Source organism: Dromaius novaehollandiae, chromosome 1 (genome assembly GCF_036370855.1).
Source record: "Dromaius novaehollandiae isolate bDroNov1 chromosome 1, bDroNov1.hap1, whole genome shotgun sequence".
Taxonomy (NCBI): domain Eukaryota; kingdom Metazoa; phylum Chordata; class Aves; order Casuariiformes; family Dromaiidae; genus Dromaius; species Dromaius novaehollandiae.
In genome coordinates this window covers 116,398,690-116,421,665 of record NC_088098.1, presented here as the reverse complement: position 1 = coordinate 116,421,665, position 22,976 = coordinate 116,398,690, and the positions used below count along the sequence as shown (strand labels likewise).

The following is a 22,976-nucleotide window of genomic DNA, read 5'->3' as shown; positions in this document are numbered from 1 at the left end:
ACCAAAGCTTACTTTATGGTTCTATGTGCTGGCTGCAAAAAGATAGATGATACCTTTTAGCTTAAACTGTAAAGGGAAGGAGTAAACCTGTCAAAATTCGCTGAATGTATTTGGCGGATGGGGGATTTTTTAGCTTTGGTACTTTGCATCATCTGGCTGTGTCTTTTTTGATGCACAAAAGAGGTATCTTGGAACCTGTTTAGTTTTCTCATGGTCTCAGGAAACCGTTCACTCCAGATCCTGGTGATAGGCTCACAGAATCACAGAATGGTTGAAGTTGGAAGGGACCTCTGGAGATCATGTAGTCCAACTCCCCCCTGCTCAAGCAGGGTCTCCTAGAGCATGTTTTCCAGGACCCTGTCCAGATGGCTTTTAAATATCTCCAAGGATGGAGACTCCACAACCTCTCTGGGCAACCTGCTCCAGTGCTCAGTCAGCCTTACAGTAAAGAAGTTTTTTCCTTATGTTCAGATGGAACTTCCTGTGTTTCAGTTTGTGCCCATTGCCTCCCCTGTCACTGGCCTTCACAGAAAAGAGTCTGGCCCCATCCTCTTTACACCCTCCCTTCAGATATTTATACGCATTGATAAGATCCCCCCTCAGTCTTTTCTTCTCCAGGCTGAACAGTCCCAGCTCTCTCAACCTTTCCTCATATGAGAGATGCTCCAGTCCTTTAATCATCTTAGCCCTTTGCTGGACTTGCTCCAGTAGCTCTATATTTCTCTTTTACTGGGGAGCCTAGGACTGGACACAGTACTCCAGATGTAGCTTCACCAGGGCTGGATAAAGGGGGAGGATCCCCTCCCTCAACCTGCTGGCAGCGCTCTTCCTAATGCAACCCAGGATACCATTGGCCTTCTTGGCCACAACGACGCCTTGGTGGCTCATGGTCAGCTTCACATCACTGATCAGTTCTTCTTCAGCAGCTATAGGGTTGTGCTTTTTGCTGTGGATTTTAGAGCTGCTTTGCATGTGTCATGCAAGAAGATGTCCCAGAAGATGCCTGCTCTCAGGACCAGCCAGAGATCCAGCTGAGACTGCTGTGGAGAGCAAGGAAGAGGAGGCAGCTCCCTGGAGAGGCCCTGGATCACTCTGGAAAGATTGCAGCAGACCTTTGGCTTTCCGTGCCTTTCATTCTGCTCAAGACCTTCATCCATGGCTGATGTAGAGGGTTCTCCTTTCCTGGGGCTGACAGGTATGCTGTAAGGCCCATCATATGTCACTGAAATGGGTGAGAAGCCAGACAGTTACACCCTTTGTGCTGGCCTGACCTCAGCTGGCCTCCCCATAGTCCAGCTGCTTTTCTCTAGGCCCTGAAATATGGAGTGTCATCACTGAAGTTTGAAGTGTTCCCTGTCTGCTGAGTGCGGCTACAGTGGGGGAAGTTGGCCCAAGTTATAAGAGTAATTCCTTGAAGTACAGCATTCTTGACATGCTTAAGCCTACAGTATCTGATTACTGTTTAGTGTAAGTAGTGCAGTTGATTAAATCCAGTTATTTTATTGCTCTGCAGTGTATTTCTGTGTTCTTCCTGCCGTTGCCCTGTTTATTGCCAGTTTAATACATACCCCCCACTATTCATACCATGTAGCTATTCTGCTGCATATTAGTAACACCTTTATGGGAGGGGGAACAGAACAGGGGGAGAAATAACTTTGGTCACACAGACTTATGATAGGAGCACCTGTCCTGATACACTGATATCGCCCAGTGTTTCTTAAAATTGGAACACTTACAGCAGGCAGCATTGCAGTCAAACTTCCAAATGTTATGTTTAATCACAAATCAGACTTCAATATGTTAACAACTTCAAAATGTTAAAGTAACAGACAAATACTGAAAAGCTACATGAAAAATAAAAGGAACAGGCAGGACTTTAAAAGAGGGAAAAAGAAGTATGGATGAGGAAAATTAATCAGTGGCTCTAAAACAATTATGATTTTCAGAGTACAAGATTCTTGCCAGTACAAGAGAAGGGTCTCTGCCCTTGAGCTTGCTTAAGCAGTTAATCTATATATGAAATCTTAGTCTAAAAGAGATCCCTTGGAGGAAATTGTGCATCTCTGAGAGTATAAAAATGTATGTGTGTGCAAGTATAAAATGGAGGTCAAGTGGCAACAGTGTTTCAGGCTGCAGGCTTAGATCAGATCTCAGATTCAGGTCTTCCAAAGGCGAGCATGTAATGTCATGAATGAACACCTATGTATGTATTGTCTGGGGGTTATGCCACCAATTTCCAGTTACTCAGGAGGATCTTTGTTTGACTATCAAAAACCACCTATCCTTTGCTTACTTTGTAACAGAATGTGGCCTTCTTCCAAATCATAGCAAATACAGGATTTGGAGACTCTTTATTTTCTTCTGAATTTACTAGTATCAAAAAAAAGCCAAAAAAGACTTCAAAATGTGATTTATTTTCATTTCCAGTCACTTCGTGCTTTTGTCCTGCTCTTTTTCTGCATCTCATTTTCTTGTCTGCTAACCATGGAAAAAAAGCCAACAAAACAGTGTTTCCTGGTCATTCTCAGTTTCTTGTTTTTTTAATAGGGGGAGCCTGAACAATTTCCTGTAATTTTGATGCTTTTCAAAGTAAAATGCATCAGTGAAATTTCTAAATGCTATCTATCTTAGCATGCCTCTGCCAGGCTTTGCTCTTGGCCTCCAAGCTATGTACAGTAATCCCCCAAATTTGTTCTGCTGTGGGTTGGGAACCAGGGGAGGTTACCATCCTTCAGCCATCAGGGAATATTAAAAATCTCTGCTGGAAATCAGTGGCTTTCACATTTGCTGGTGAAACCGTGTCCAGTACTCCTACTGTTTTGGCACTTAGTGTCATCGAGGTTAGCAGAAACCTGTTTGCTTAAGTGTGCCCTCAGCTCACTGGGATTGAAACAGTTGGATTTCAAAGGGCCTGGTGATGTGGCTTTTTGTCCTCTCTGCTGGGCTTGGTGCTAAGCATTGGAGTGATCTTTGGGAGTGTGTCCGTGAGCCTGGAGTCAATGGGCCGCAGAGTCACTCAGGCAGGAAGGGTGCCCAGGAGGTCACCAGCCCAACCTCCTGCCCAAAGCAGGGCCAGCTCTGGGACCAGACGAGGCTGCTCAGGTCTGCGTCCAGGCAGGTCTTGAAAACATCCAAGGATGGAGCCTGCACAAGCCCTCTGGGCCACCTGCTCCAACTTCACTTTTCACCTTGACCACCTTCATTGTAAAAATTTTTCCATATATTCAGTCAGAACTTCCTCTGTTTCAGTTTATGGCCGTTTTAATAGTGTCCCCCTAACATAGCTTGGGGAGCACTAATACGAATGCAGCGCTTAAAAGTGACCGCAGAAAGAGACAAGCTATGCTCTGAAATTAAAAGTTTGCTCATCGTGAGGAATTCAGCTCTGGCAAACAAATAGACGGAAATACAGTCTTCTGAGATGCTGCATCGTGGCAACGAAGGAGATGAGTATAAAAAGGAAAAGCAGAAGAAGAGATATACTTTCTGATAAAAATGTGATGTGCTTGTCTTTAAATGAAATCACTTGATGCAGATTTTTAGAAGGGAAAAAGCCCTTTGGGAAGCTGAAACAAGTTAATTGGGGAAGGAGAAAAAGAGAAGACACTAAGACATAAAACAGATTGATCTTTTCCTTAAATCTGAGACATTTGGTGGGCAGCAAGTCCAGTTGTGGGAGCCTTGTCTGCCAGCTGTAGTATTTTGTAACCTTGAGTCATCCTAGGAAAGTCAGTGGTGCTGACCTTCTAGGTGGAGTCTGAAGTCAAGGTCTCTGCTCCCATTAGGGCTTTGGATCAAGCTATATGTGAATGGTGTCACGATGGGGATGCCAGTGAGAGCAGTATAGCTAAACTGCATGATTTCTGTGTACTTCTCTGCTATGGCAAGAGGGAAACTAGATTAGAGTTTCTTTTTGTTGAGATGACATGGAGAGGAAATTGTTTACCATTTGGCTATAAAGATTCAGAAAAAAAGAAGGAAATAAACTGGAGTTTGCTTTCTAAAAATGAGCACACGTACAGTCAACCAGCATCTTTTATTTTTATATAGCATGTCTAGAATAGCTGCAGATCTGCCTACTTTCTTACCATGCATCTGGCAGAAAATAATAGCAGCAGTTTACATTTCTGTATTGCTTTTTTCTGTGAGGGTCTCAGAGTACTTTGCAGTGAGGCACAGATGACTGAGAAACAGTGCTTGCATCCTGGATCTGTTCAGCGCTCTGGTTTGCACAGCAGCCACACCACCAGCGGTGGGCAGCGTTGGGGACCGTGGTGCAGCGGTGGGAAGGGAGCGTGAGGGCTGGCGGCAGGAGCTTTCTGGGGCTGCCTTATTGCCAGCCCTGAACCACACGAGACACCACTGCAGGGGTCTGCTTCCAAGGCCAAATCCAGGCTGTCACCATCTCTCCCTTTGTTAGAGCCTGTCACAGGTCCTGCCTGCTCCCTGGGCCATCCCTGGTGCTTGTGTGACCCTATGGGGAGCAGATCTGGCTGAAAAGTGCCTTTAGAGAAAAAAAGATTAAATGGGCACTGGTGGCAGCACAAGGGAAAAGATGGGAATGTATGGCTGAAGGCAGGTTAGAGTGGTCCAGCAGGAGAGGGGAAGATGGTATCACAGCGACCTGGCCTCTAGTTACTTAGGCAGCTGTGGAAGAGCATCCTCAAAGTCACCACGTCCTTTTGTGTAGAGTTCAGAGAAGCAAAGTCTATAAAGCTATGTGATTATTTGTTCTCCTGCCCCTCGTGTCTGCTCTATCGCTCGCTTCCCTAGACTTTCCAAATGCTGCCACTTGACAATGAGCTGTTTAAAAGTGACTCAGTTCGGATGTGCCAGTCACCCCCACGCGGTGAGGGAGGCGGGTGGGAGTGATAAAACGGGTGATGGGGGTGACATCACCACTGCCAAAATCTTCTTCAGCGAAGGGACCTCTGTGGGAGGGAGCAAGAATACCTACATTACTGCCCACTTGCACCAGTGAAAAATAACAGGTGAGAGTTGGATATGCAGGGCTGCACTATCTGGAGAAGATGGGAAGATCTTTGCTGCAGCTGTGGGACTAGACAGAAGAATGGTGTAGAAAAAGGAGATGTTTACTTTGCCATCTGTAAATATTTAAAATTGTCAAAGATGATGATTTTAGTGAATAAATTGGCATGTAATAACAAAAAAAATACGGGTGCCAATGGAGCTAGCAGAAGCTTATAATCGATGCTTTAAGTTCACATTCATCTTGTCTTCTGGCTAAGTCCAGAAAGGGGACCTAGAAAAGGGGAAGTAACTCAGGGTTATTTCGTTTTGATCTGTTGAGGGTGGAATGATTTTTCCCCAGTTCCTGCTCCCCTCTCCCACCACACATATAAGCACACACACATCAGGAGCACATGTTTACGGCCAGCTTTTCTCAGCCCTGCATGGTGAGTTAGCATCGGGGGACTGTGGAGAAGCTGTCCGTCCTAGCGGCATCTCTCTGGCTACTGCAGCAGGTAGGACAGATGGGGAAAGACCATAACCGTCGTAGGTTGCAATCTCCATTGGGCAGCATGAGAGGAGTAGACCGGGATGATGTGGGTCCTTCTGCAGCCAGTGCGGTCTCTGCCTCCCGGTTTCACACAGCTCCCTGACTTTGAAGGGGTTTCTCCCAGTGCCACGGTGTTGCCGTCAGTGAGGGGTGCTCCTCTGCGAAGGTGGCTCTTTTGGGGGGAGCAGGGAAAAAATAACTAAGCTGGAGGACAGACTTTGTGCTTTAGCATAACATCTGTTGCACTCCTCTCAGGATCTGCAAGTTTTTATAAGATGTCACAGGCAGTTAGGTAAAAGAGCTTCTATAAGTGCCCAGGTGGCCAGGAGAAGGTCTGTTTTCTTTACTTGTTATTTGTCTTAGTGCAGTTCTGGGGTTTGGCGTAGCTCTGTAGGAGCTGTTAAAATCTATATGTTCCGCAGTATGCTGGGAATGAGGAAAGGAGAGAGGCTGAGGTTTGGTCTCATGCCAGCGTAAATTGGAATTTAACTCTCAGAATAAAAGGAATCACTCTGGTGTCAAATAACATGAGATCAGCTATTCATTTGGCCCTGAGTTCAAGGCTGCGAGCGCATTTCACGCTAGTGGCCAGTAATTGTAAAACAGCGTGTCAGCCGGTCTGCGGAGATGCGTGGGGCTGAAATAACAAATGAGAAGCCCCCACTTGCTGGTGCGAGCAGAGGTCTGGGAGAGAGGAGCGGCGTAGTGGCAGTCTAATGCTATGGTAGGTGTACCCAGAGGGCTCCCAGTCCCTTGTTCCTCTTCGTTGTCCCACGCCCATGCTCGCGCAGCTGCGTGCTCAGCCGTGGCAGGGAACCAGTCTGCCTGAACCCACACCGTTATTTTTCAGCCAGGCCAGTTTTCACCCCAAGCTGTTCCCCAGACTGGCAAACTGCATGCCTGCTGTGAGCGCTGGTACCAGGGCTGAAGAGGAGAGCGTGTGGCTGTGGCCCTGGTGAGGCTTCTCCGTAAGGCAGCAGCAGGGACTTCGGTACATTTAAGCAGATCATGACAGCATACTTTTTTTTTTTTTGGTATGGCCAGGCTTTGCATTGGGCCACGTATCTTCTGTCCTCTCATAGCCAGCATAAAAACATAAACTGTGGATCCTGTGCTCGAACTTAGCACTGAGTCAGGTTTTTACCATTGGTGATCAGGCTGTGCACGGAGCTGGGGTTACTGGTAAGGGACCTGCCTCTGTGGCTGGGTCTCTGGCCTTGAGACCTCGCTCTCTGCCTGCCCGTGTGAAAGATGGGGATAATACTTGCCTCACAGGGTTGTCAGGGAAGTTAATTTGCTAATTGTTTCTAAAGTGCATTGGAGATGATTAGTGCTGTTTCAGTTCTACGCAGTATTATAATAACATCTAATTAGTAATTTCTTATGATATTTCAGTATCTTCCTGCTATAAATATTGGCCTAATATAGGGACAACTCTGCCTGTGCTAGTCATCTCGGTGACTCAGATGGAATAGGCAAGCAGGAACGAGCAAATGGGATTTGGTCTGTAAACGTTCACTCTCTTTTTTTTCCCTCCTGTGCTATTTTACTGATAAAAATGTCGTTGTTGGGGTTGGAGTTTTCCAGCAATCAGAGCCAGTGCCGGAGAAATCCCGCTACCTGCAGGGCAGGTGGGGGTCAATGTGGTAACATGCAGCCAGTAATTCCTTGTGACACTCAGTTTTCTTTCTGTGTGGTTTGAGATGTGGGCATGTTGTGTGTGCCGCGCAGGAGAATCAGTGCACTGAAGCACAGTGGCATTTGGGAATTTGCGTGAGGCAAAACAAAGTGGACATCAGCCTGAATGACAGTGAGCCCCGATGCTTGGCTATATGCTGCAAGGCCTAGATGAAAAGCCTGTGTCCGCTAGCGGATCACCGCTGGTGGAGAGGTTGTCCCTTGTTTGGAAATATCAGCCTCCCGGCAACATACTTGCTTTTTTTGGGCTGCGGTCTGAGAAACAACCATGCTGATTTAGTCCGTGCCACCAGAAAGGGGCTCTCCTGCCCTGGGAAACCAGAGCCTCATTTACTGCAGACCGCGGGGAAGCACCCCGAGACCTTGGGCTGGGAACCGCTGCAGGGGGAAGAGCTCTGCCATCCCGTGCCATGGACCCGGGACCAAGATCTGTGACAACTGAATGCAGTTTTTTCTCTCTTCTCCTCCTCCAGACTCTTTTTCTTTCTTCCTCCTTTGCGTGTCTGCTTGCCTGCCATATTGTACTGTTTTATTTCATGTTGTGTGTAGCATCTTGTCTTTGCTTTGGCGAGGGCTGTTGTGAAATTTCATCTGGCAATGTGTTTTTTTTTTCCTTCTGAAAATAAATAATGCTCAGAGACCTTTGCTGTGCCTCACACATTACTGGTTTTATCTGGCTTTGGGTGGTTTTGGGCTCTTTTGAAGCTGTGAGTATCCTACGTGCTTAAAACTTCTATGCAGTGGATCTAACACTTGCGATTCCTATTTTTAGTATTGAAAAATTTTGACAACTAATGTAAACCTACGATATCTATCACCTGACAGCATCATCACCAGCGTACAGCTTGTCACTCTTATTTTGAACTGATTTTTCCAACAAAATTAAAACTATTGGCAGCGATGTGGTACAGCATGTCAGAATGTAGCATGAAGATGACAGCAGCTACTGCGTAGCTTCTTTCAGAGAAACAAGAGGAGGTGTTTGGATTACGTTTCTTGAATAAAATGTTCCTCCTTGATTCTTCTCAGCAGAAAAGGAAACAGTCCTTGTTTCGTAAAACTCTTGCTTATTGTGGCATATGTGGTAAGAACCGAAAGGGCTTGCAGAGACTGTTTGTGGCCACTTCTGGGTGAGGGCTGCTGTAATGCCGGTGCGATGCAGTGTGTCACGGTGATGTGTACTTCCCCATTTGGGGTGAACTGGGTTGTGGCCGCTGCACGGATCCAGGTGGTATTGTGCACTTTATAAAATCGTTCAGGTATTGGGAAGGCCCAGAAACTCTCAGCCACTTAGGGTATACGTGTGCACACATGCTTGTGTGCGTGCTTGTATCCAGAGCAGGTGCAGGATTGAGGATATTTTCTCAGACCTAAATGACTAGAAGCAGGTCTCCGTTACAGATATTAATCCTGTAAACACAAAGGGGTATATTTTGCTTCACACATCTGGACAGTTCTACTGAAGACAATGAGCCTTACCTTTGTGTGCGAAGTTGCGTGCTCTGTTTGCCATTCCCAGAGTGTGCTCAGCAAAGTCAATATGAGAACGATAAATTATAAGTGGCACAATAAAATGCAAATCTTAAATTTTAACTTTTACTTCCTCCAGAGATAGTTCATGTCTTTTGTCATTCCTCTGGGTTTCGCAGGCAAGAGTGCTGGCTAATCTCCAGCTTCCACTCCCTGAAGCTCATTAGAAGCCTTTCGGCTACCCTTGCAGTGTAACAACTGGGATCAGTTTTCCCAGGAGTTGATGTATATGCTGACCTCTCCAAAGGGAAAAACCTGTAGTTCATTAGCTTACTTTTGTGGAGGCTGAAAGCGAACTATTTGTGGCTGAACAATACCTGCCTTTCAAAACTGTGTTCCTAATCCCAAATAGAAACATGAGGCTGAGATAGTCATCCTGATAAAGGGGAGCATGGATACCTTCAATCTAGTATAATTTTTCATGGTGTTAAAATTCTTTAATTGTCAGGGGTTGATTTACAGATTTTTGGACAATAGATGAAGTAAAGAAAGGCAGCATTAAATATCCATTTGAGAGCGTGGAAGTGATTCTAATGGTAGTATCCTGGTTTTCCATCAGTGCTCTCTTGTGAGCTTCTAGATCACAGAGATCCAGTTTGAAAGCTGAGGCTTTAAAAAAAAAAATTAAATGACTCCTAAATTGAGTCCTTGCTTCTCAATTTATCACTAAATAAAAGACGCCTCAAGAAAAACAGTACTCACCAACACAAAGACAACCCTTTGCTTTCAGTAGTATCCTCAATCACAGCTTCTTACTTGAGACGCATGAGGCTACGCAAGCACAAGTGTGGTGTTACTTCCAGGGCAAGGGGGTTGCCAGGGTGCAAGCAAGTGCATAGCTGAGCCAAAAGCATCTGCATTATCCATAGTAATTTACAAGAACCAGCTTGGACTTCAAAGCCCAGATTGTTTACAGCGTTATGTGAAACATGAATAGTAACGTAGAGCAAAGTGTGATGGGTGCCTACCTGCATCACCAGATTGCTCTGAGGTTGTGGGACATTTGGAGTAGCAAATGGAAACTGGAGCTCGGCATCAACGCCTAGGTGCTCACCAGGGGCCTGTTGACGTTCATGGTGGACGATAATTGAGTGCTGGGCCCTGGGTTGTGTCCTGAAACATGCTTGACCCGAGGGTTGGCAAAAGCAGGCAATAACCACAGCAGCTGGGATGAAGATGCTCTCCTCTGTGGTTTCCCCCATTAGAAGCTCCACCATTGCAATGAGGGCTTGAAAAAAGATCTGCGTGGCTCTGGCTGTCTGGAGGATGGAGATGGTGCTCTTGTGCAGACAGGATGCTTTTCTGAGGACACCTGTTTGCACAGGTGGAAAATAAGACAGATACAATCATGAATTTTTGAAGTAACCTGGCTTTGTAAAGTAACCTGTAGTTATAGGGATATGGTTGGCATAGCCCTGTGCAAGTGTGGCTGGTGCTCTTTATATCTTAACTTACTGCTGTGCTCAGAATGAGTCACTGTACAGAAGTTACTCCCAACCATTTTTCTGCCCAGAGTGATAATCCATTGTTAAAGTGATAATAACTCGTGTGTGTTAATTAGCAGGTGTGCCAGGGTGTGAGAAGCCAGGGATGTTAATTAGGGTTGATAAGTATACCTTTACCCAGGGTTCAGACTTGGCTGGTGTCTGATGGGAGTCCCTCTTCCTTCCTTTCACAGCTGAGGTGGTGCTGTCCTGTAGTGCCTTCCCCGAGCTGGCATGGACTTTGCTGTGGCGGTGGGGATCTTACCCCTCCCAGCTCCACAGAGGGATGTCCACTTCTCAAAAGCCCTCGTGTAACTGGGTATTTAGAAGAACTTGGGGACTCCTGGAAGGATTGCTGATATTTGTTTTGCTGTTGCTGGAAAAAAGGTGACTCTTTCCAGCCATATCATCTTTATTCAGCTGAGAAAGAGAAGATAAATGCAGCCACACGTCGTGTAGCCGCATGGCATCTTCCAGCTATAGCTATGCCAGCTGACAGGTTAGGTGATTGCCACTTCTTCCTCCTCACTCTGCTGTAGGTGATTGCCTCTCCTGTGGGCCAGCTCAGCAGCTTGTGTGGTTGCCTCTAGCCTATTTCAGTCAAAATAAACCAAGTGATCTTAAAACAGGTTTTGGTAGGTCTTTGCTAATCACTTAGCGCAGGAGAGCATTAAGATTTATACAAGTTTGCTTATATGTCTCAGAGGGAGCCCACATCAAAAGGTATGTATCAAAATGCGTCAGCTTAGCTAGGTTGACAGTGCAGCCTGAACCAGAGCCTGGAAATGCTTGTTCTCCTCAAGCAGGTAGACATGAACCGACAAGCCGTGGTTTTGCCTGGGAGGGTTTTCTGCAAGGGTGTTGTCAGTCAGCTGCTCCAAGTCTTCCCCAAATGGTGTGTGTCACTTCTCTCTGGAGACGTGCTCAGGCCTTCGCCAGCCAGCCCTATGACTCACTTTCCTTAGCCAGACTTCACTGAAGGCACATCTTTTTGTTTCTCGGTAAAATCTTGGCAGAAGGACGGTTAGCAGTGGCTAGGTGTGAGGTATGTGGCCAAGGAGAAAGGTTGCCTTTCCAGCCCCTCCTCAAGAATTGAAATAAGAATCAAAATAAGAGCAAACTAATCAAATTGAGTGCCTTATCTACAACTCCCCCAAATGTTAGTCGTGTGATGGCACCTGTAATTCTTGTCTTCTTTCTCTGTACATACTAGTGCTATAGGTCACAATGGGAAGGTTAAATCACTGCTTTTTTATCCATTTGCACTAATTTAAAATTCACCAGTGGTCAAACTGACTTAGGACTTGCATTATTTTCTTGGTTGTCTGAAGCCTTCTGAGTGAGGCTTAGAGGCCTCGAGGGGGGAAATACATCTAGGTAATGTTTGGATAGAAATCCTGGGCACACCAAGGATTTAATTACTTTAGGTAACAGTGAACCAGCACAAAAAGATGTCACACGTTGTTGGGACAGCATACAAATCAATTTAAAACTTGCAGCAAAAAGGTGTGTCTTGCTTAATACTTTTAAAGTTGAAAATCATTCAAGACAATCACTTTCGATCTGTTTAGTGAGCATATTTGCTGCTTCTTTAGGGCTGGCGTGCAGTTGCTTTGTATCTATGGGAGCATGTGCGTATGCATGCATGTGTATACGTACACATTTGTTCCTGCAAAATAGCAAAGCCATTTTGATGTTAGTGATTAAGTGTAGGTGGCATCTGAGCTCAGAATGTAGTTCTGCCTTTTGGGCTGTTTCAGGGTGTTGAACATGGTATTTGCTATGCCCTAGTGAACGTGAAGGCAGATAGGAGCAGCCTCTGTCATCTTCTGAATCACTCTTAGTTTGCCAAACCTGCTCGCTTGCTCAGCTACAGGAGTTACAGTCGCTGAAGACGTCTGTCGGAGTCAGTCCGTTCCCCTGGTCTTCCTCCAGTTTGTATCTCCTGGCTGGCCCACAAATAGGAGCTGGTCGCTTTGCTTGTTTTGTGTTTAAATTAACTGTAAGCCTTGGGACTGATCCTTTTGGTTTTTTTTCCTTTTAAAAGAGCATATTTGGCCACCATCCATCCTCCAGCCCTTTTCTCTTGTTAAAATGGAGGACTCCAGTGCTTATCAGGAGCACATGCAGTCATGGGAAGACCTGGAGATTTCTAAGCGTGGCCAGATACATCTGAAAGATCTGACACTGAAAACATTCAGGTGTAAAGTTAGAGGAAAAACTTCTAAAACAGGCTGTTGTACAAGTAAACTCAGCTTGCATGCCTGTTTCTGGTAAGAGGGTGTGTAGGAACGACTGTGCTGGGGCAAATCACCTACCCAACTGTCTGGTCTCCAGCTTGCTCAAAATTGTCTCTTATCCTCCCATCCTGCCCTCAGCATCCCTAGCACCCAGGGGTGAGGAGGCCCACAGCTTCGCTAGAGCTATTTGTTTCATCTGCACAACAGGGCATATAAACGTATGGAAGAACTGGGGTAACCTGTGCATGCAATGAAGGATGAAACAAAACACCAGAACTTCTTTTCCTGATGATTTTGCCCTTTTTCCAGTTGGTGGTCATTGCTGGATTGCAAAGGGCAGAAATGCAAGAATAAGGTTATCACTTAATGCTCTGTATTTTTAAACTATCATGTAGAGTTGTAAATTTTGATTTGTTATTAATACGGTGTTTTTCTGTTTGTTAAAATATTGTCTATGCCGTTTGCTTTGTTCCAAGAATAGTTTGTTATTGCCTGTTCTTCCTCTCCCATATAAATGGATGCAGAGTCAAAATAGGGGATGTTAGTGGATAAACACAGCTGCTTTAGGTTTGGGTTTTGTATTTCTCATTTATAGTGGCCATTAAAAAATCCTAGTTTTGAGGACTTTTCTGCTCAGATCCTAAACCAGAGGCAGTCGCCTGGAAGTAGTGAATGAAGTAATACCCATGTATAGTTTCTGAATCAGTTAAGTTTGTGATCCTGCAAACACTTTTACACCTGTGAGCAATTTAATGTGAGACAGTACAATTGCCTGTGTATTTTGTATGCATATATTTTTGCAGAACCACAGTCCAGATGTGTTCCAGCCAGAAATCTTGCAGGAAGTAAGGGAGTCAAGGGCAATGGCAAAAGGTGCAGAGTAGGTCAGAAGCTGTCCGGACGTCTTATTTTATATATCCCTGGTGAATTGTTCCCTGAAAATGCAACTTAAAACCCAAGTATTATGTGGTTTAACAAAGGGGACCAATTGGCTGTTTCTCTGTGTAGCTGATGTGCAAGTAGGCTCTGACAGTTGACTGGATATTTAATTATTGGCTACTCTCACACCGTTTCGGACAGCCAAAGTGACCCTGGAGGGGTGTCCTGAGGAATGCAACTTTCAGAGCCGGAGGGTTGAGTGACAGCAGTTCCTACCAGCCAGAGTGAGTGTGCGCTCGTCTGCAGGATGTGAAGGGAAGAATTAATCAGGAGAGGGAGGGAGGGATGGCAAAAACCCAAACCGTCAAACACACCCCGTTGACCCATCTCCTCTTAGCCTGAAGCTTGTCGAGTTACACCCACTCCGAACCAGAAGTGGAATGAAACGCTGACGCTTCCTCCTTTCTGGTGCTGGCGCTGCGGGCTTGTGAAATACAGTAGGCAAAAATGTTTGTGCTATTGATGATGAACGGTAAGCGACTTAACGAACACTTTTAACTTTTGCTTCTGCTTTGTGCGAGGGGCTGGAGGAACGACAGCCGCCGAGCGGAGGCTGCCAAAGCGTGTTTGGGGGATGTAGCGTCGTTGTGCTGCCTGAAACGTGGTGTGTATGGGAACCTCCGTAAGCGCTTTCCTCCCGTAACCTGTGTCTTTTCCCGGCGTGGAGGGAGGTGTTTCTTCTCCTAAGGCATGTTAATCAGATCATCAAGTGTTTCTTTTTCAAAGGATTTGTGCTGGTCGCAGGGAGCAAAAGCACACCATTTCTATTGCAGACACTGAGATCTCAAACCGACTGAATGGGAGCTGGGTATTTAAGAGCCTAATTCCCTGGGAGAGAAAATGTATTATCATGTTACTTATTAAAGATGCTTCCCTTCTCCAGCTGTCTGGCTTTATTTTCAGTAATTACAGGTTGCCATGCTCTTTAATTGTTTAAAATAAGCCCTGCGAAAGGTTTCAACTTGAATTGAGCTCTGTTAGGTGTTTCTGCAAAGTAGTGAAAGCTCAAACATTTTGAAGGGCAATGCTACAGTCCTTTTAAATAGGAGAAGGCTTGGATTTGCTGAGGTCTCTCACTCGACTAAGATCTGATAAAGCTGCAGAAACAGAGGCTCTGTAAAGCTTTTCCATATCGAGTGGCTCATTTTTTTTCCTAGTTATTTCCGTGATCACTTACTGAGTTATTTTATGTATCAGTTACTATCTTTGAATCTAAATTGCTTAATTCTTGGGTTGGTGACAGGAAATGTGAGTACAGAGCCCTAGCCCTGCAATTACTGTAAATAGGAATTAGCCTGAATAACCAAGCCGGCGGTGGTGTCGCTCGGACCTGCTCCTCACCCAGAAGCTGGCCGCAGGTGAGAGGCCTGCCTCGCTATCGGTTCCCACCAGCCTAATCCCGACCTACCGTGGTCGCCGCTGTTGCCAAAACTCTGCTACTCCCTGGTGGGCATGGGCTGCCGTTGGGATGAGCTGGGTTGAGCACTGATTCAGCGCTGCGCTGTAATTTATCAACGATGAGCAGTTCTCCCGGTGCAGAGGCAAAATGTAATGCTTACAGTTTTTGGTGGAATTAAGTCACGCCGTAGCTGTTTTAAATGTTACAGCCACGGTCGTTTCATTTAATATACCAGAAACCTGTTGTCAAGGCAGCTATTAATTCCTTTGAAAGCATTTTCATATTGCAGGAGTTGATTTAAATTTTCACATGTGATTAGTGTTATGGAACTGAGGAAGCAGGTTTTGTGGGTGTTGGTGGGTTGCTTGTGTTTTCTCCAGTCCATTTGGAGTTAAGGGTGATCTGTGCGTTATGAAAAATGTGTGGAAAATTGCTGTGTTAATCATGGCAAATCAAGCTAAGGAATCAAGTGCAAAAGTGTGGCTTGCCTGGTTACACTTCCTCATGGAGCTTATTCTTTAAAGATGCATGCTTTTTTTTTTTTAAGAAAATAAAAAAGTGTTCCAACATGTTTTGAGGTGGAAACACTTTATTTTTCCAGAATTCATGCTGGAAAAAAAACCTTGCCAAACCACAAAGCAGTGTCATTTAAGCGTTTTCTATAGCTTGATGCTTTTGCTCTGGGAAATCAATGGTAAGATTCCTGTTGGCTTCAGTGGCACAGGACAGGCACTGATTTTGCACTGCTGCAGTCCACGGGAGTACAGGTGCGGGAGCAAGCCTTCCCTGAGCGGACTCATTTATCTTTAGATGAAGTTACATGTTACGGCTTGAGTCGCATGTAATGGCTTTCTGAAAATGAACCCCATGGAAAATATGTATAGCTTCCTGTACAGTCAGTGACCTGGGCTGGTCCAGCTCAGGGTCCAGTGAGTGCCAGGGCCGGCCTCAGGGACCCTGCAGCCAGCAGCTGGGGCAAAAGGATGGAGGGCAGAAGGGGAGCTCCTCACTTTGGGAGCTGGTGAGCTATTAGACTGGCTCAGGTATAACATGCTGCCTCCCCAGATATGTTGAGGCCGTACGGCAGCAGAGGGAAGAGCCCTTTATCACTGCCCCGTAGCTCTGGCTTTGGTCAGTTAGCCAGTGCTGGTCTTTTGCCATGCTGTGATGATTAAAAGTACAAGAAAGTAAAGGGTCTTTGGTGGGGAAAAAAGAGGTTGCCAGAATTAAATACCAAATCCTTAACAATGTATTAAAAAAAGAAAAATAAAATGCAAGAGTAATCTTGGTGTCAAAGCATTAAAAGAATTTAGCAAGAGGGAGGGTGATTCTCAGCAATACGGTCTTTACTGAAATGTCTTTCTCAGTGTTATTTTGTTAAACTGGAGACTATGGCGTGTGTTCCAGGCAGTTTTATGGAACAGTAACGTACTGCTAGATGAGAGGAATATATTATTTATAAGTTAGAGTGTTTTAACATCCTAGCATGGGGTTGTTTAAGGAGGTCAGAAGACAGAGCATTGGAAATGGGATTAGCCCAGCTGTGCTGCAGACAGTGCAAAAGCCAGGGGAAAGGGAAAGTTATCATATAAATACTTATATTTTAATAGTCCCTCACAAGGCATAGGTCACATAAGATTTAAGGGTTTCTAGATCCAAAATGTAGTTTGTCCCTTTATTGGTTGCAGCATCTCGAATTTTAATTGAACGATAAACAAACACGAACATCTTTTTTCCCTAGCTCAGCAGGCTTGCTCTCTGCTGCTTGTTTTCTTTCACTGTGGGATGGTGTCAAGAGACTTTAGGAACGGGGAGCATTTGTAATAAATTACAATCCCCTTTTCCTTCCAGGAGGAAGCTGTTGTTTTATTTCTGTGTATGACGCCTCCGTGAAGAGCTCATGCACGTAAGCTGAAAATACAGTCCCACTGGTCAGTATTGCAGCTGGTTTGCGAAACTTGCAGGCAAACTGGTATTTAGTTGATTCACTGCGGTGTACTTTTTGTGTAATTGCTTTTTGAAGCTTCCAATTATGCTCCCAATAAGACTTTGTATATGGTGTGCTCAGGTAACTTAAGCTCCTGTAAAGCAAATAAATGATCCCAGCGGTAACCGGCGTGGTAGCGTTGTGCTTGTTACGCGGTGAGTGCAGTATGGGTGTCCGTGCTTGTGCAGGACCAGGGATGTTGTGTGGCCGCACCGCTGTCCTCTGAAGGTGCTGGGTGCTGAGCCTTTGCTTTAATTCGAACACGGCCTGCACAAAAGGTTAAGTGCACTCACTGCAACCCGTGCGGATAAAAATTTCTATGCTCTCTCTGCACCTCTGATAATTCTCCCAACAGTGAGAGCTGCAGAGACAGCTTGGAGGTTAGCTCATGGAAGACCAGCAGTATTTTGCCTCTTGCACTGTCTAACATTGTCTAGAATTGGTCCAGATTGTGGAGTAATTAAGAGCTCAAACTCACAATGTCATTAATTTAACAAATTTCCAGGCATTAGCCGAGCTGCGGTAATTGTGTGTGTGCTGTTAGTGCGCAGCAAATGTGCAATAGTGCAACTCCGCTGAAAGTGGTATAAGATAAATTGCATTACCTTGTATTGCCATAGGTGTAACTGAGTTACAGCTAATGAGCAGTAGCTCCATAAGCTAAAGTAGCTGGCTGGAGTCGGACCGCAAATCGCCTTGCATGCATAAATGCTCCTGTAATGGCAGGAGTATTTGCAAACAGGGAAACTTCAGGAGCTGTTTGGGTCAGTAAAAAGAGCGTATGGATTTCTTGCATCTGTGCTGTCTGGCCAGCCAGTATTACCAGCTGTTGGGCATAGAAATGTTCACGTGTATAAAAGCCACCACAGATGTGTTATTCTTTAGATGTATGGGAAAAAACGGCAGTGCTTGTAGGCAGCAATGGTGGTGGTAACCATTGTGTTTGTGCGGAGTGTTTGTTTCTGAAGAGGCAGAGGTTAAGGAATATTTTTTCAAGTGCAAGTTACCCTGTGTTTCTGTTTTCCCTTCCAAATGTTCCAGACCTAGTGGGTTCGGTTTCATGCAGTTAGTGCAAGAAAATGTCTTGCTCATTGAGGCTTTTTTTATTGCATATTAAGCACTGAAATAGCACTTGTATAGCATTGTCTTTATGAAACAGTCTTTTATTAATTTTTTGGGGGGTATCAATGCATGCAGCACTAATATCATTGCCTAGATACACCTTAGCTTACAGGGATGGCTGTACAGGGTTGCACAGATGACTACAGGGCAAGGGCGAGGGATGAAGAGATGAGAGACCTGCTGGGGCCCGGGCAGGTGGAGATGCCCCGGCAGAAGTGAGATGTTTTTGAGAGCTGCAGCTTTCAAACGAGGCATAGCCTCTGCCCCTACCACTGCAGAGCTGCCCTTGCCTCCTGCTCTGCGAAGCTGAAGCTTCCTTTGTGCGTGTACAGCAATGTTTTTTTTTTCCCCCCGCATACTGTATGAGTTACTGTGGTATGGTAGTTGTGCTGAGGTCTGATGGTGACTCTTCTGATGATAAGGCTCTTTGAAGTAGACTGCGTAGGGCACCAGTGAATGGTAAATGCAGATTGATAAGTTAGGGAAATTGCCAGACCTCATCCGTAACAGTTTGTGGGAAGCAGGAAAATGATGCTTGGAAGTCTATAAAATAGTGGAGGTGGGGAGGAAAAAAAGGAAAGCATGTAGATTTTGAATTAATGTATATATATTTTTTAACTTCCATAAGTTCTTTGAGCATACTGTGTACCCAGCTGCCTTTTAGAATAAAAATGCCTCCACTGTTTTCATAGGATGCACAGGATTGCATTGATCTGTTCTTTCATACAGTACGTTGCTGTGCGGCTGCTGAAAATATTCTAGCAACAGTTGGGCGTTTGGTGAGAAAATGCTTCACATCTCATATTAGAACCTATTGTAGGCTCTGAAAATCTGATTTCATGACTTTCACAGATGGGCAAACAACACTCTCTGGTCCTGTAACTGAATAGCTCTAGTTGTCAAGTCCGGGGAAAAATAAATAAGCCTCCTGCTGTCTACTACCCAGATGAAAACTGTTTTGTTATTCATTCACATTAACCTGGGTGGAGGAAGATATATTAAGAGTGTGCTCCGGGCCCTCAAACATTTGAATGGAGACAAAGACTGCCTGGCAATCTCCCTGCAGTGTGAAGCCATCCAGAAATGAGTTAGGAAGACTGCTGGATGCATCTGCATCCCTGTAGATCATGCCTGATCACTAAGGCAAGGAAGGAGTCCAAGTCCTGGTCAGGACATGAGGGTGTCTTAAAGACCTAGGATGTGCAGGAGAAGGGATATTTATTTAATAGTTATTACAAAACAAAATTCACTTGAATGGCATTTTTTCACAGGCACATTTTTAGCATGCTAACTAACATGATTAGCTGGAAGAAGCTAAAATAATTGCAAGAACAGCATGGGATTAAGCTAAATATTGCCAAAACCCCAAATCCATTGTAACAAAGGACATTAATGATGTGGTGTGAACTTCCCAACTTGAAATTACTGAACACAAGTGATCAATCTGAGTTTAAAAAGTGCATTTGTGGGATAAACAGAGCTTTGAAGGTCTTCTCATGATTAGTATCCAGGGCAAGAGGCTGTCAGCCTCCTGTCTACTATGCACAGCCCCTCACTGCCCTCGAGCATTGCGCAGGGCTGAACTGGGGAACTGGGCTCGGGCTGAAATCCTGCTACTTGGTGGCTCCGTGCCCATGGCAAGTGTCTCAAAATAAGATTTTCAAGTAATTCACGGGAAAGCTCCATGTCAGTGTTGAGATCAGCTTCATCTCCAAAGGGATCAGATGCTTCATAGTCAGCCGAGTCCTCCAACATTTAGTATTCCAGCTTTCCAGTGAACACTTTCAAAACTGAGAAGAGCCAAAATAGAGGTTGCACGTGGATGTGCCGGCTTCATCTCTGTTCCTGAGTACCACTTGCTTCACTTTGTAAATCGCTTCCTGCTTCATTTAGTGAGATGGGATCCAAACCCAAAGTGCCTCCCAAGGAGGAGAGATGCCATGTTGCAGTGCATCAGAAGAGTACTGCAGCGCAGAGAGGCTCTTGCAGGACACTTGTCATCAAAATATCGTAGACTTGGAGCAAAACTACTCCCAGGTTTCCTGTGTGGGGAATAATTAACTGATCGCTGCAAATTTGTGCAGTGAGTTAAAGTGATTACCGCAAACATTTGCCAAGCCTCTGGTAACTTTCACTGTAAATGATGTGTAATACATGCCAAAGGCTGTTCTGTTTAAAAATGACTAATGTGTATTGTTTTTCAAGAGTAACAAAGATTCTTTTTTATTTTTCTTTGCGCAATTGGTGATTATTTTAAATGTGGCCATAATACACATAACAGACAGAAACTGTGCCCCTATCAAAGATCTGTATCAAACATGTGTAATCAACTCCTGCAGGTCTTTGTGTTGTTTTCAGGGCCCTTCTTGGCTTTTTGAGATGTTTGTTTTTGCTAATTTTGTTGCCGTTGTGTATTTCTTATCCTCTTAGGCAGCTGGACACTAGCGCAGCCCATAAAGGCAATAAAGACAGTAAGTGGGATCTGACATACTTGTTTGAATCTGCATGAATTCTGAACCCTCATTTGAAGTGCTTTTCTTCAGAATCCATCTGTGCTTGAGCACCTTATAAATGATGATTATTTCCTCTCGTGATGCTACCTGCAGGGCTGGGGTCAGCCCCATCCATGGGGTGCAGCGTGCCAATGCCGGGGAAGCCCTACAAGCCCTACAGGTCCATGGCTGGAAGAGCAGCAGGAGGAAAGGCTTGCAAACCAGCTAGTGTGGCAGCTCTGTGCTATTTTTCTAAACATATGTCTGCTAAAATAGCATTAGGATTTTTTTTTCCTGCAAGTGCTAAACGGAGTGGACAAACCTGGATTTTGATGGAACATGAGTGAGCTGCAGGGAAGGGGTTAAGAGACTGGTCTGGGTCTACGAAGGGAGGCTGTGGCAGAGTCCGAGGCAGCCATGAGTTTTAGTCTTAAATTTTAGCAATGAAAATGCCCCTTTTCGCTTTCTTTTTTTTTTTTCTTAAGTGGGGTGAAAGTTGCATTTTTCTTGACTTTTATGGCATTGCAGAGTAAAATTAGCAAGGCACTGCTGTAAGAGATGCAAGCATAGGCAGTGTACACCAGAAATGCATATGGCCTTGGTAAAAGACTCAAAGGCAAAGTACAGAAGTCAACATAGAAGTTGCAGGATTAAAGGTATGGGAAAAAGGGCTAGTGGAATTCGTTTCCTTTCTGCTTTTATCTTTTTAAGAAAATTCATCTTAATGCTTTAGGAACATCTGAATAATTTCTTGGTAATTTTTTTTCTGGGGAGCACCTCTTTTTTTTTTTTGTGGTTTGTTATAGAATGGAAAATCACTGTCAGTTACCAGCCTGCTTTTTTTTAAAAAAATTGAGAAGTCATCGTATTTGATGTGTTCCTTCAAGCTGTCATTCCTGGAGGCATATGAATGAATGCATGACATTTCAGCTTTTGTTTATTATTTTAAAACAGGTCTTTATGCTTGACGTTGTTAGCCGAGCATACCTTAAAGTTGGAATTTAGTATTTTTTTAAAGAGAAATGAGAACAAGAGTTTTTTAAGGAGGCAATAGATGTAATCAGTTGTTTTGTGACACTTGGACTTGGTAAATCTGTATAAATATCCAGAGCTACATGAAGACTTGGGACCCATTCTCAATTTCCCTTGAAACCCTCAGTCCTTCCTTGCTGCAGTGGCTGTCAGAGCAGGCTGCGGCTGCTTGCTGGAGGAGGGCTGGTGCCTTTCTTCTGAAGTTTAGCCTCAGGCCTTTTTGGCAGCAGGTAGTTGAGCTCAGTGGCAATACTTAGGTGGACAGAGTTGTGCATCTGCTTAAATATTCAGAGAACTGGAATCTGTATTTTGCAGTAATATGAAGCAATTTGGGGATTAAGCAGAATGCAGCCATTAGGGGTTCTTCTGGAACATAATAAGGCCACAGTATGTACTGTAATTAATATCTGATTTATGCTTCTGGGCAAGTGAAAATAAAGAAATCAAGGCTTTCTGGGAGCATGTCTTTGAGTGGGTATGCTTGAAAGTAAGCAAGGCTGGCAGTGCTGGAGCTGCCCCTTTGGGAGAAGGGGGCAGGATTATTTGGAAATAGAAGTTGTGGAAGAAAGTTTTACGTACAGTCTTGTTAGCATTCATAATGCTTCACAGGTAGGAAAGAAACCTTGTGTTTCTGAAGATCTTGCAGTTGTCCCAGCTGGGATCTACTAATTCACGAAATAATATTTGTTTGAAACGTCTGTGACATTAATGGGGCATTTAATAGGCTGGAGATCAGGTTCCTGTTGGGGGTGGGAGGGTTATTATGTGCAGTAACGGAGTCAGTGTGAGCGTGAGCATTAGCCCAGGAGAGGAGCTGTGGAAGACAGCTGGAAGGACAAAGGCATTGTATCTGGTGTCGTCGCTGATGAGATCCACTAGGGGAAGGGACCTGTGGAAATGTCCATGCAGATGTGACCCAAAGAAAGAGGAAAGATGTGTTTGATAAGTAGGCAGGAAGAAGCCGGTGGTGAACAGGTTGTGGTGAAGATTTGGGATAGGCGATGGGGATGGAGAAGAGAAGGACCGAGAAATGGAGATTTGTCTCACTCTGCATCTAGCATATTTGCTCTTGCTGCGGGGGCTGGAGCCTTGTCAGATGCAAGCTGGGGAGTTCTCCTGAGAAAAGAGCAAACATCTTTGGTGCTGCAGGACAAACCCACCTGGGCTGGGAATGGCGTGCACAGGATGGGGGAGATCATTCAAGGCTTAACCCACATCCCCATGCAGTTTGGCAAGGTATTTTTGGTGGAGGCACTGGAAACCTTGTCTGCCCAGCTCCCTCCCAGGCAGGGTAGCTTTTTTAGAGGGCAGTTCAGAAGGGACCCTAATTTTAGGCTAATACTCTCCAGTGCCTACAGATGCAACATGGGAGACTTTCGAAGGAGCTATTTTGGCCACCAAAGCTGAACTGTGCTTTGTGCTTTTCCCTCCTGCGACATCTCCGTCCTCGTGGGGACTGAGCAGACCTGGGCACAGAGTTTGGGTCCAGCTGTGGATGCTCTTCCCGGTGCTCTTCATGGGGTGTTCATTGT

The 22,976-nt window shown here is 45.0% G+C and overlaps 1 protein-coding gene and 1 pseudogene across 15 annotated transcripts in view; one reads left to right on the top strand and one right to left on the bottom strand.

Moving 5' to 3' along the window:
* Window positions 1–22,976, top strand: part of TIAM1 (TIAM Rac1 associated GEF 1) — a 201,776-nt gene that overhangs the window by 65,012 nt on the left and 113,788 nt on the right. For 5 of the 15 annotated variants that reach the window (XM_026103579.2, XM_026103573.2, XM_026103578.2 and 2 more), the window contains exon 1: window positions 13,780–13,884. The exons of 9 other annotated variants lie outside the window; for them this stretch is intronic. In XM_026103579.2, the coding sequence (XP_025959364.1) occupies window positions 13,860–13,884 (25 nt within the window). In that variant the 5' untranslated portion in view covers window positions 13,780–13,859. Of the gene's footprint in view, window positions 1–13,761; window positions 13,885–22,976 lie in introns of those variants that run through there. One more of the 15 variants, XM_026103576.2, reaches the window with a different exon arrangement.
* On the bottom strand, window positions 336–972 carry LOC135327191 (uncharacterized; annotated as a pseudogene).